Genomic DNA, 13169 nt, shown 5'->3' with positions numbered 1-13169 from the left:
TTAACATGGACTTAGCTAGTATTGATATTTTTTATTAAGGATTTGAATTTCTTTTCCTTTCCTTTAATTAATGATCAATTAAATGACAAAAATACATAATTATAATGTACACTTATTTATAGACACTAAGCTACTCAGCTTCTTTAGACTTTTAGTTTTATATATGGAATAAAGTCGAATATGATTTTCTTTAAACTTTCCTTTACGTCAAACAAGGCGTTTCACCACTTGGACGTAAGGGGATACTAATTGAGACCATGCCTAAGAAAGATCAGAAGATGTTGGTTTATGTTACATTTCAATTATCTATGAAATGCTCTTACTACTACATATATATAATGTATATGTGTTGGTTTATGTTACATTTGAACATACGCATATCAGTACAGTCAAGGAAGCAGATAGCAGGAAGGGAATTCCAAAATCTAGCTGTTTGAGGGAAGAAGCTGTTAGAGTTGAAAGCTTTCTGGCATTTAGAGACTTCAACAGTAAAGAGGTGTGATTTTGTTGCTAAACAGGTTTGTCGGGGATATGTACACCAAGGGGTCTTAAGTACAATGAAGTCATCAGAGCACATTCCATTAAAACACTTGTAAAATAGGCACAGGGATGCAACATTCAGCAGGGGGGAGGTGTTGGAGCCTAGTTGAAAAAGTGGGACTGATTGGAGACTCTTTTTTGGACCCTATCCCAGAGGGAGAGACTAGCGATAGATGCACCGCCCCAGATGTGGCAACAATACTCCATGCATGGGCAGAATGGTGGCCTTGTAGAAGTACAAGATACTCTCAAGTGTGAGTAGTTTTCTAGCACAATAGAGGGAGCCCACCTTCCTTGCAACAGTCTTCACAATGTCCTCAATGTACTTGTCCCAGTTCAAATTCTCTGTGAATGTTAAGTCAAGGAGTTTGAAGGAAGAATTTTCAGGTAGAGTAATTATTCATATTTCCAGAATACATTGTGTCATAATCACGTTGATACACCGGTTCTTGTTAGATCACTGAAGTTAAGCAACATTGAGCCTAGTCAGTACCAGATGGGTGACCAATTGGGGAATTTCAGGCACTGTATTTAGAATGATGTTGACACCACCTTGCAAGAGTTGCAAATATCTAATGTTGTCATCTCTCCTAACAGGAATATCCATGCGACTGTGGACCGCTTGTGAATTTCATAGTCCAATGGAACTTTGGAGGAAGCCGGTTAAATCCGCATAGGGTTAGTGCCCTTTCCATTCCATTCTGACAAATGGATTGTAGAAGAGAATTCTGAGAGTGCGAAAATTAATCTTAGAAAACATTACTCCTATAAACATGCACATGTGTGTTCACTGCATAAACCTCGATTATTCAACTTGTAGTGCCTGTCCAAAATTCGTTGATTTAGTCAGTGCTGTCATAAATGAATTCTTATTCGAAACAACTCCAGTAAAAAAAAAAATATCAGATGTTTATTTATATATTTTTTTGGAGATTACAAGTGGTATACATTTTTCCAGGCTGAATGGCAGACTTGCAAAATGAGATTTTCACAACCAAACCAAAAATATATAAGTACTTCATTCAAACTCCTTGGCTTAACATTCACGGCAACTATGAGTTATAACAGACATATTAACGGCATTGCCAAGGCTGCTACAAAGAATGTGGGTTCTCTCTACCATGCTAGAAAGTTACTTATGCCTGAGAGTATCCTGTACCTCTACAAAGCCGCCATTCACCCATGTATGGAGTATTGTTGTCACATTTGGGCTGGTGCATCTGCTACTAGTCTCTCCCTCTCAGAATGGGTCCAAAATAGAGTTGCTAACCAAATAGGTCCCACACTATCAGCTAAGTTTCAACCTCTGTCCCATCGACGAAATGTTGCATTCCTCTGCCTGTTTTACAAGTATTTTAATGGTAGGTGCTCCGACGAACTACAAGCCCTTGTGCCTCCTCGATGTAAATACCCCTCCAACAAACCCAACAAGCAGCAAAATCCCACCCCTACACAGTAGAGATCCCTAGGTGTAAGAAAGCCTTCTAATCTAATAGCTTCTTCCCCAGAACTGTTAGACTTTGGAATTCTCTTCCAATTTCCTGCTTCCCTAACTGTACTGACATGCAGAAGTTCAAGTGTAATGTAAACAGACATCTTGTTGCTCAACTCCCTACATAGTATCCTTGAAAATTATGTCCAGATAGTAGCCCTCTAGATCAAAGTGGCATTGTGCCTTGTTTGGGGTGAAAATGCAATTTAAAAAAGTCTCATTTACACTATCCTTCAGCTAAGAGTCTGAAAGACTCACCTGGTTCAACTAACTGCCAGCCTTCAGAAGACTCAACTGTCTCCTCAAACATCCAGTTGAAACTGACCCTCTGTTTCCAAGGACTATTGAAAATAAACTGACTGCTTCAAACGTCCAATTGATTGCTTCAAATGTCCAACTGCCTTAACCCTTAAAGGCCGGCTCTGACTGCCCCCCTCCCCCTTATAGAATCACTTCACGCCTGACTGGATTCTGACCTGTCAGTAATCACCATTCAACCATTCAACCACCCAGAAGATGACTACTTGAGATATCTACTAGAGATAATGGCTAGACAGTGTTTAAGCAAAAGGAGTTTATCAAGAGCCCATTTAGAAATATTACATTTTATCAAATAGGTTGGTCCATCACGATTCCTCATTCAATGAGGTACTTATTTTATTTCAAAAAAAGAAAACATTTTCAATTTTCTGTGTCCTTTAACTAAGCATCTATTACCTGCAATGTCTGCCATTCGTATGCATCACGAAAACATACAGTGCATGTTTACATTCCCAGAAAACATTACTTTTAAAACAAAATCTTAGAGAGGATGGAGGGGGGGGTCATTACTCTCAAGAAACACCACTTCATTCCAAGAAAATAATAATCCCAGAAAAAAAAAAATATCTTTGAAAACATTACTCTTTAGGATTGGTAATATTCTTGATTCTCAAAGTTATTGACTCTCAGCCATTGCTGTCGAATATCTATTTAAGAAGAAAATAAAAAGGAGAAATAAGGTTTAGATTTTTTTGAAGAATCAGATTGAATAATACAGTTGGAGATGAACTTGGGAAAGATACTAGGACATGACATGACCAGCTGTTTGATTGGATCAAGCCTCTCTGACCAAAGAGCTGAAGTGAAAGAATGGCTCAACCACTAGGATTTCGTCCTAAGGCATAACGGGTTGTAACCCATAGCCTACAAGTGGCCCCATTTTCAGGAGAGGTACAGTTGGTGCATTTATAGCTCCGCTGACAGGGTAATAGCCTTTTGGCTAGGAGTAGTGTAGTATCTGCTCTGATACTACCATTTATTTTTTCTGTCCTTAGTCAATTAAGAAATCCTTTTAGACTAGAGGCAATTTTTATTTTTATTCCAATCCAGAGTGCCTCTTTTTTGAGGGAACTGGATTTTCCACACATTAAAAACCAACTTTGTGTCCAACTCTGTACTCATGGTGTGGCAAGTAAAAATTCCCCTGAATTTTATAAAGAAACCAATTATATTTTTCTTACTTGCAGTGCCGTGTGTAATTTCACTCTTGTTAACAAAGCATACATGTTGAATGTGAAACTCCATCTTTGTTCGTCTTGGTAAAGACTGGCCTAAAAAACAACAAAAACAAAAAGTTTACAAACAATAAAAATGTTTACTAAAAAAATCAAAAAAAAAAAAACAATAGAGATGAAAATGTGGCAAAGGTCAAAATCTTTTCAGTCCATTTTTAACATCTTAGCCAGAAATTGATTATTAATTTTTACAAGGTGTCAAGATTAGAAGTCAGAGATCAGAATTGAGTTTTTTAAAAACTTTTCTGAATTTCACTGTGTAAGAAAAAAAGAGAGAGTAAAATTATCGTACACCGATTGTTTTTAAACCTCACTCTTCCTGCCTTTCATCTAGTGCTATCAGATCAGGCTGCCTGAAGATACTGGTTTCCTGGCCTAAAATGCACCAAACATTGCAAAACTCAATCATATTCTTCAAAAACAGAAATGATTTTCCAAAATTTTTACAAAACAACTAAGCCAAACCATGAATGAATATTTCAAGTTATAAAGAACTTGAAGCATAAATTTTTTCCAAAATTACTGGATTCGGCATTAAATAACTCGAAATGGGTTGAAAAGCCAGAAAATAGAACAACTAAAAAGCATTTACTTCAGCAACGCCCACTATTATGACCCTATAGTCATTCCTCTGGCCAATTGACTTGTATTTACTTTATAGTAAATTGACAAACATTACACTTTTAGTTATCATTCTTCCACAAAAAAAACAACATAAAATATTCAATGTTAAACAATACTACCAGCTAGCATATTATGCAAATTAAATCATATTTCAGCTAGAAACGAATAATTCTGATGTTGATACTAAGTGACACCTGCAGTGGTTATTGGCAACATGATAAATATGATTAGGTGAATTTTCACTATAAAATCAGCACTTTTTGGAGAATCAAAAGGGCTTCCTAGTGCCCGACTGTGATCTGTTTTCTGTTCAATCATTGAATCCAGCAGCAACAGCAGTCGTCCACCTAATACAACCAACTTACACTTTTTAGAGCAATACATATACAACTATATGACTCAAATGTGTACCAACTGCCCTTATTAGGGCAACCATTTGACCACTGGGTTGGTGCATCTACTGCTGATCTCTCTCTTTAGACAAAAAACATGCAAACATAATTTGTCCATATTATTTAGGTATATATATATATAAGCCTGAAGAGTCCTAGAGTGGATGAAGCGCGAAATATTCAGTGTAGCTTAATCGCCATATATATTTTATAACTTACTAACAAGTTCTACTAACGTATTGAGCACTTTTGAAGTAAATACTTAAAGTTTACGCATAAATTTATACTTTCTTATATTAATTTTATGTGAATAAATGAAGTAGTTATATATATGCACATAAGAAAATTTATGATGAAAATAAAAATTAAATAAATTACAATATTTATTATTCCAACAAATATTTGAGCAATGAGTTAAAAACAGAGAACCTTGTAATGTGCCTAATTTTGAATCTTTAATTTAATTTCTCTCAATAGGTCTCCACTAATTATTATTCATGAATAAATATTTTTAATATCCGTGGACATATGTTTTGTATTTTCTACATTTGTCAGTATGGAATTACATAACCATATTGCTGGTCATCTTTATTGTTTCAAATTAAATGCTTGAAATGCATAAATCATTGAGAGTATACTTTATGAAACAAAAAAAAAAAAAAAAAGATGAGCAAATTTAGTCAGTTACTTACAAGCGCATTATGTCCATCCACATTTGTCCACTGATGGATTGGTTCTTGGATTGTCTGTAAAATTATAAAAAGTTCTTTAAAATTATAAAATCATACCTCACCCCTTTCACCATCTTTTGTCTCGGACAACAGACCAATATTTGTAAATCGAAATATAAAACAGGTTTGTATTATTTGGATCATTCGGACTACTGTTTTCATTTTAGAAAAAAAAAGACTTAAAGTAATGTCTTTTCTGATAGGTTTCCAAATTCTGTTAAAAAGAATAGGGGGGGGGGAGTTATGAAGAATGACTGTTTCATGGAGTTAATATTTTTATCATTAACTGGCAGGAGGGGCGGGGGACGCCCGGCTTTGCACAGGTGTAAAATACACTTAAATATGATATTTTAATTTGTCCAGATTTCATATATATATTGTTATAAAGTCGTAAAAAAACAAAGTATTTGGGTGCGATCAGCTAGAATCGAAACCGAAACCAAAACTGTAGCATTCAAAGCTGGTAATGTTACCACTGTACCAACATGACGCTTATATAAATGATTAAAAATTAAAAATAAACTAAGATGAATGTACAAAATGTTTAAATTTTTACTCCTTTTTGACTCCTTAAAAACAATTTTAACCAGCTAAAGACCCATAAAAGAACAGCTTATAAAAAATCCAATTATTAGAGGCCCCTAGCGCCACTCTGCGACTTTTAGTTTCGAAGGAGATGGAGTTTGAAAATATGGAGACAGACAGACAAAGAGACCGACAGACACATAGTCTTTTATATATTAGATTTGCTAAAAATGTACATTATTATTAATGTATATAAAAGAATATTCATTTTCAAACAAAATGGTGGTATTTTGAGGACTTAAAATGCTTTTTTTTCTTTTTTTTTTAAATATGACTATTGAAGTAAAACTATCTTGAAATCTGTGATTATTCAAAGTGCTTTGTGGCTAATGAGTATTGTTATTCTCACTACGTTTCAGTCAATGTAACCTTCAACCTTCTTCTGTTGTGCCTGGTCGGATGTGGGAAGCTTTATGGTAAACTTGGAAATCTTTACATAATTCTAAACAGAACCCTTTACATAAGGACCTAAGTGTTAAGTAAAAATCACCTCAATGTGAAAGTTTTCTGAAGGTTGAAGGTTCAATCCTAAGAAAAGGTAGTAATAATACAATTACAAATTACTTAAGACTTCAACACAGATATGGTTGACGGAATGAGAGCCTGTAGATGGCCTAAAAAATTTCTAAACATAAAACGTGTAATTTGCATTTTTTTTCCAATGCCACTTCCAAATTAAAGCAAACATACTAACAGTAGGTACCACAAACCAAAAAGTTTATTTTCATTATATCTTAAACCTTTTAATGTGGAATTGCCAAAAAGATTTCATAAATAGTTGGAATTTCCAGGGATTCATGAAACTTTCTTGTGATGATAGACTCTTTCTCTCTTCTTCATCTTATTTCCATAATTCTGTTCCTCTCACCTTATAATGCACTCTTTATTGATATTATTCATCCTTCTTCTGGCCATCTTGCATATTTACGCATAGATGAAGCTAGGCAACAACAGTTTTAGTTGTAGATAGATTATCACAAGTGGAAAGAAGGCAATTTCTAAGCAAGAGATAGACTTTTAAAAACTGTTGTGAATTAGCATTGAAAACTGATAACGTCTTTTGCACACCAGAAAAATTTCACCCCTAACATAGTTAAACAAGGCATATCTCTCTTATTTTTGACCCAATTTTAAAAACAATTAAAAAAGAGAATAAAATAAACATTACAATGATGTTAATTTAATGTGCCTTTATACGTAAAAAATATTTTTATACTTCAAGTTAAAAATGAAAAAAAAAACAAAAAAAAAAACTGACAAACCAGAAAGGGAAACTTTTTTATTTTTTATTATTATTATTTTTTTAAATTTTCTTTTTACAGAGGAGTCACCACTTATCAAGGCCTGGAGGCCACTTAAGGATAAGGGTTAATGAGTGAACAGTGGTCAAGGGAAACATGTCATAGTAATCGTTAGTAGTGGAAATTTGGTAAATTGGATTACTTAAGGGAACAGTTCATCAAGAATTTGTTTACGTTGGACTTGAAGACCATGAAATTCTAGTCAGCTGGAAAACAGGCAAACGGAAGAGTTCTACAGGCATGCAGTTCTAAGAAAGAAGCTTTGTTTATGGAATCTTTGTTTAGATTTGCACAGATAAAGAGTGGAGGAAATTATTGACAGTGGTTTCAACTAAACGAGTGTTTTTGGTGAAAGTTTTTATTCATACCTTAAATTCCAATGAAAATCCACAAAGTTAGATTTGATTGGATATTTTTGATATTTCACAGACTATTTAAACCTAGATGACTAAATCTAGTGTCATGTGATGAGGGTTTTTATTAGCACTAAAACTAAAGATATTACCGATCAAATTTAATCAAGAATATTTCAAAATTGATCAGGTATATCAACGTACATCATTAAGTTTCAGATAGACAATAGTTCAGAATTATTTTTATGCAATATATGTAAATATTTTATAATTTTTAATGGTATGGAAATTTATTTTTAAAACCTTATGTTTGATTGAATGTAACACATAGCTGAATAGCAAAAGTTAACATAATTTCACAAAGTAATAATGGTAAACTATAGTAAAAAAATTTGGCCTAGTTTCAGTGAAAATGAAAAAAAGTACTTTTAAGCCTCATCACCACTAATTAAACCCTGGCAAACCCAATGGAATGAATATTACAGTATTGGATGTACAAGTGAAAATCACATTTCACATAAAAAGAAATTTTATAAATCAAAAGGAAAAAGTTCTATAAATTACAAAGAAAAATTCTAAAAATTAAAAAAAAAATTATTAATTAAAAAGAAAAAATTCTATAAATCAAACAAAAGTTTTATAAATTAAAAAGAAAAAATTCTATAAATTAAAAAAAATTTCTATAAAATAAAAAGAAATTTTATAAACTAAAAGAAAAAATTCTATAAATTTAAAAATTCTATAAACAGAAAAAAATTCTATAAATCAAAAAGAAATTCTATAAATATAATTCAATAAATAAAAAAGAAATTCTATTAATTATAAATTATGAATTTTAAAAAAAATCTATAAATTAAAAAGACAAAATCTATGAATTAAAAAAATTCTATAAATTAAAAAAAAATAATTCTACAAATTAAAAAAAAATTATAAATAAAAAAGAAAACTTTCTATAAGTTAAAAAAAAAATTCTATAAATTAAAACAAAAAATTCTATAAATCGAAAGAAAAATTCTATAAATTAAAAGAAAAATTCTATAAATTAAAAGAAAAATTCTATAAATTAAAAGAAAAATTCTATAAATTAAAAGAAAAATTCTATAAATTAAAAAATAAAAAAGTCTATAACCCCCCCCCAAAAAAAAAATTCTATAAACCCCAAAAAAAACAAAAAAAAATCTATATAATGATGGAAATAGTGGTAGAACAGAAGAGAGCTACCAATGTCTCTTCTGCAAGAAACGGACTTTAAGAAAAGATCATCCTCTACTAGATTGTGAAATCGATTTTGAACTCTGTCAAGACAAGAAACAGTCAGTGGCATCTTCCCAGAGGTAGCAGCAGTACTCCATTTTAGGATCTATCTGACTCTTACATAGGTGTAGGAATCACATTAGGAATCAGATACTGGAGATATAGAATGAATCAACCATTTTTTCTGTGATAGATTTCATGTATGTCATCCTTTTCAGGCCGAGAGTTACAGTCAGTACTAAGAGTCCATCAAAACATGGTTCTTCATTAAGAAAAGAGCCATTCATTTCAAATGATGCAAAATGAGAATCTGATCATTGGAGGTGAAAGGAGAGATACTTCATATGAGAGGTGTTAAAAGTAACAAGTCGCTTTTAACAAGTAGATTTTAAATAGGATATTTGAAATTATTCTTCTCTGTTAGCAAAATTATATATACTCTTTCGTATAAGAGTGAATACTTAATACATTCACAGAATAAAGAAGCAGTAATAAATTAGTAGACGTACCTCGGTAACTTCAAACTTGTTGAAATAGTTCAGAAGTGTTGACTTTCCACAACCAATGTTTCCTTCAATTGAAACCTGTAAAATTGAGAAAAGAAGCAATTATTTTGAAAAACTGTCACATTAAATCCAGATTCTTCAGGGGTTGATATGAACTTGATGGTCTTATAAGACAAAGAGACTGAAAAATGAAAACATCAGATCAGTTCAGGCAGGAATGATGATTTGTTAGCAATCATCTGTATGGTCAGATTATTATTAGCGAACACATATAAGGCAAACACATTTGTAATCAGACCATATAGTTCTTTATCAGATCCATTATCAAAAAGAGAAAGAGAGAAAATCTATTGCCAGTTATTTTTAATACTTATTTAACAGCATTTTGCTTTGCTTCTAAACTAATTCCTCAACTCCTAATATACTAATTGATACTTCCATTTGTGTGTTCCCATGCCTATTAATTTTGAACTTTGGAACTTCATCCTCTTCCAAGGTCATTTTAGTATATAATACAATCGAAAACATGACCAACAATTGTAGAAATTTTGCTGCCAAAAAAGACATTTCAAATAATTTATATATAGTGGCATTCACCCTACGTGGGTTGAACTGGCTTCCCCTGGAGGAGGAAATTTCATGAGAATATTAAGTTCACAGGTGCCCCCCCCACACATATAACACACACTGGCCTTGAGGTTAGTTCCTTGCTAATGGAGTCAGAGATAATGTCGTGGCCGGGTTTGAATCTCCTGACCGGTAGTAATCATATCACCTTGCACTGATGATTCCCGAAAGGATGAAACACGAGCGTCTGTAGGTATTAAAATTATTATTATAATAATTATGTCACCCCCTTTAAGAAACTCAGTTTCTTACTGTTGAGCACTTTAAAGTTGGAATAGAAAGTTGGTTGCCTAAGCTCGCAGCCAAGATCATGATGTTATAAGCATTAGATCATCATGGCTGGATGTTATGACATTTAAAAAAGAAATGTTAAAATTTCAACAATATTTCTCGCGGTTGAGATTGGCTTTGGAGCTTATATAGAATATGAAGAAAATAAAAAAACAGCAATATAAAAATATATGCTAATGCATATAGATTTATTCATTTACTCAATAATGATGTTACATCAGTGAGAGGTGTAGGGTATTATATTAGGGATGCGACGTTTAGTGATAGCTACATTAGGGGTGAAAAAAATTGTGCATGAGAGGGAAATGGTAATATATTGAAACTGTTGAGGGAGGGAAATGGGAGAACTACAGTGCAATAAAGAAGGAATATACTTTTTATTTCATCCTCTATCACATAGATCACTGTAGTTCTCCCATTTCCCTTCTCGAACAGTTTCAATATATAACCATTTTCCTGTTATGCACAATTATTTCGCTCCCAATGTAGCTATCGCTAGACATCACATCCCTAATATATTACCTAGCATCTTCTGATGAGAAGCATTAGGCTTTGAAATGTTGTATATTTGTTTATATTGGAGGAGATGATATATTAAAACGTGTCATGTGTTATCTAGTGGATGTAAGATATTGTTCTTTTAACAGACAGATAATAAACGTATAAATCGTATGTATGTTGTTAGTCAGGGGACATGATATTGATGTGTAAACCGAGTCATGTTGTATCAGACTTATCACACGGGGTATCTTTATAGTTCATATATAAGAAGAATAATATATGCTTCATACCTTTTTCTTGAAGAGTTCTTCTGTATCTTCCCGCTGCTCTGATGAACCATGAAGCGATCAGCACCAACTAATTGAGACATCTGTTCTTATTTGTGAAACCATTAAAACAACTCTTTATATTTTATAATAGAAACTTATTACAATTGTCTCAAATGGTTTTCACAGGATCTGCAGTTTGTCTACATTTCTGTTCTTACAGCTCGCTCCCTAGCTGTCTGTCCACCCTTGTCTACACGTCTGTCTGCTCTGGCGGTCAATTCTCAACTCTCTCAATCTCTCCAAAAATAACTACATCACGTGTTCTGTTACGTCACCTAATTACGTGTCTCTCACCAACCTAATCCACAACTAGTTATTTGTTTATTCAAAACCCCAAAATAATGCTTACATATATTTTCTATTTTCACATTCCTTTTGCGATTCACACGTCAATCATTTCTTCCGCAATTTGTTTATTCTTCTAATCATAATAACTGATCCAGCGACCATCCGTCACTCAAATCAATTAACAAGAATACAATAACAATAATAATGTTTTGACCTGTGATCCTGCTTGCCACAGTTAACAGATACTACGCTATGATCACAGCCTAAAGGGTCATAACATTACAGAAATACCATGGCGTAAAGAGTTTTACTTATCGTACACCCCTAATTGATGTATCATACTTATTGAATAAATGAATAAATCTGTATGCATTAGTATATTAGCTACTTATATTTTCTCTACCGCTCTCCCTCAAACCAAGACTGTACCCTAATAAACAAAGTCTCAGACAGCATAGATATAGCACTCTCCCTCGATACTAGCGCACAAATACATGTATTTGGTGACTTCAATGTCCACCACAGTAACTGGCTAGGATTCTCAAATCACACAGACGTAGCTGGTAGCGCCACATATAGCTTCTCTATATCTCATTCCCTATCTCAGATGGTTACATTTCCGACACGTTTCCCAGACCAGCACGATCAACATGCCTCACTTCTAGATCTCTTTCTGACAACAGTTCCCAATGACTGTACAACAAATGCCCATAGCCCACTCGGGAATGCTGATCACGCTGTGATAATGGTAGAAATCAGCCTAAATTCTCGCCCTAAAACTGAAGACCCACTACTCAAAACAACGAGGTATTACAAAAAGGCTGATTGGGAAGCCATCAGGGAGCTCATCAGAGATGCCCCATGGCAAAATATCTTTACTCTTCCAGCGGAACAGTGTGCAAATGAGACAACTGAATGGTTCAAAACTGCTATTGAAGCACATGTTCCCGCACGGAAATACTATAGCAAGCCCCACTCCCCCCAATGGTTTACTTCTGCTTGTGCAGCTGCCATTTGTCAAAGGCAGCATGCGTTCCGCAGATTCAATCGACATAAGTCCAGCTCAAATAAACAGAAGTTTATAGAAGCTAGAAATAATTGTAAGAGAGTGATAGACACAGCTAAGTCAGATTACTCTGAAACCACCAGAAAGCGCATCGAAGCACAGAAATTAGGAACCCGGGATTTTTGGAAAATCTACAACAGCGTAGTTAATAATGGACAGTCAATTATTCCCCCACTAACAAACAATCATGAGGTTGCTTGCACGGCAACTGACAAGGCTAATCTGCTTGCCAGTCGGTTTGCCTCAAACTCCACACTGAACTCGGTACACCACTCACTCCCTGATTTTCCTCTGCGAACAGACGCCACACTTGACGACTTGAAAATCACCCCTTCTCAGGTACATGCTATTATAAAAAACCTAGACACCTCTAAAGCATGTGGACCAGATCTCATCCCGGCTGTGCTATTAAACAAATGCTCTGCCGAGGTTGCTCCAGTTCTGTCCAAACTTTACAATAAATGCCTTAACGAATCTTGTTTTCCCGACTGCTGGAAAACCGCCTCTGTGGTACCAGTCTTCAAGAATTCTGGTGAAAGAACTGACCCACTAAATTATCGCCCCATTAGCCTCCTCCCGCTTTTCGCCAAAATATTTGAGTCCTTAGTTAATAAAGCCCTAGTCCAACACCTAACAGCTGCTAAACTCTTGACTGACAAACAATATGGATTCAGGCAAGCCCGTTCAACAGCAGATATCTTAACTGTAGTTTCTGAACGTATATACCGTTCAT

General features: G+C 34.0%; 1 protein-coding gene across 3 annotated transcripts in view; it reads right to left on the bottom strand.

Annotated features, from left to right (window-relative positions):
* LOC145293038 (thymidine kinase 2, mitochondrial-like) overlaps window positions 1-13169 on the bottom strand; it is a 582922-nt gene that overhangs the window by 534466 nt on the left and 35287 nt on the right. For all 3 annotated transcript variants that reach the window (XM_080139339.1, XM_080139341.1, XM_080139340.1), the window contains 3 exons: window positions 9338-9412; window positions 5297-5350; window positions 3535-3624 (listed from right to left, as the gene is read on the bottom strand). In XM_080139339.1, coding sequence (XP_079995465.1) covers window positions 3535-3624; window positions 5297-5350; window positions 9338-9412 — 219 coding nt within the window. The remainder of the gene's footprint in view (window positions 1-3534; window positions 3625-5296; window positions 5351-9337; window positions 9413-13169) is intronic.

This window comes from Euprymna scolopes, chromosome 14 (genome assembly GCF_053919585.1).
Source record: "Euprymna scolopes isolate OS-2025 chromosome 14, ASM5391958v1, whole genome shotgun sequence".
Classification (NCBI taxonomy): domain Eukaryota; kingdom Metazoa; phylum Mollusca; class Cephalopoda; order Sepiida; family Sepiolidae; genus Euprymna; species Euprymna scolopes.
The sequence above is the reverse complement of the archived record's forward strand: the minus strand, read 5'-3'. Positions and strand labels throughout refer to the sequence as shown.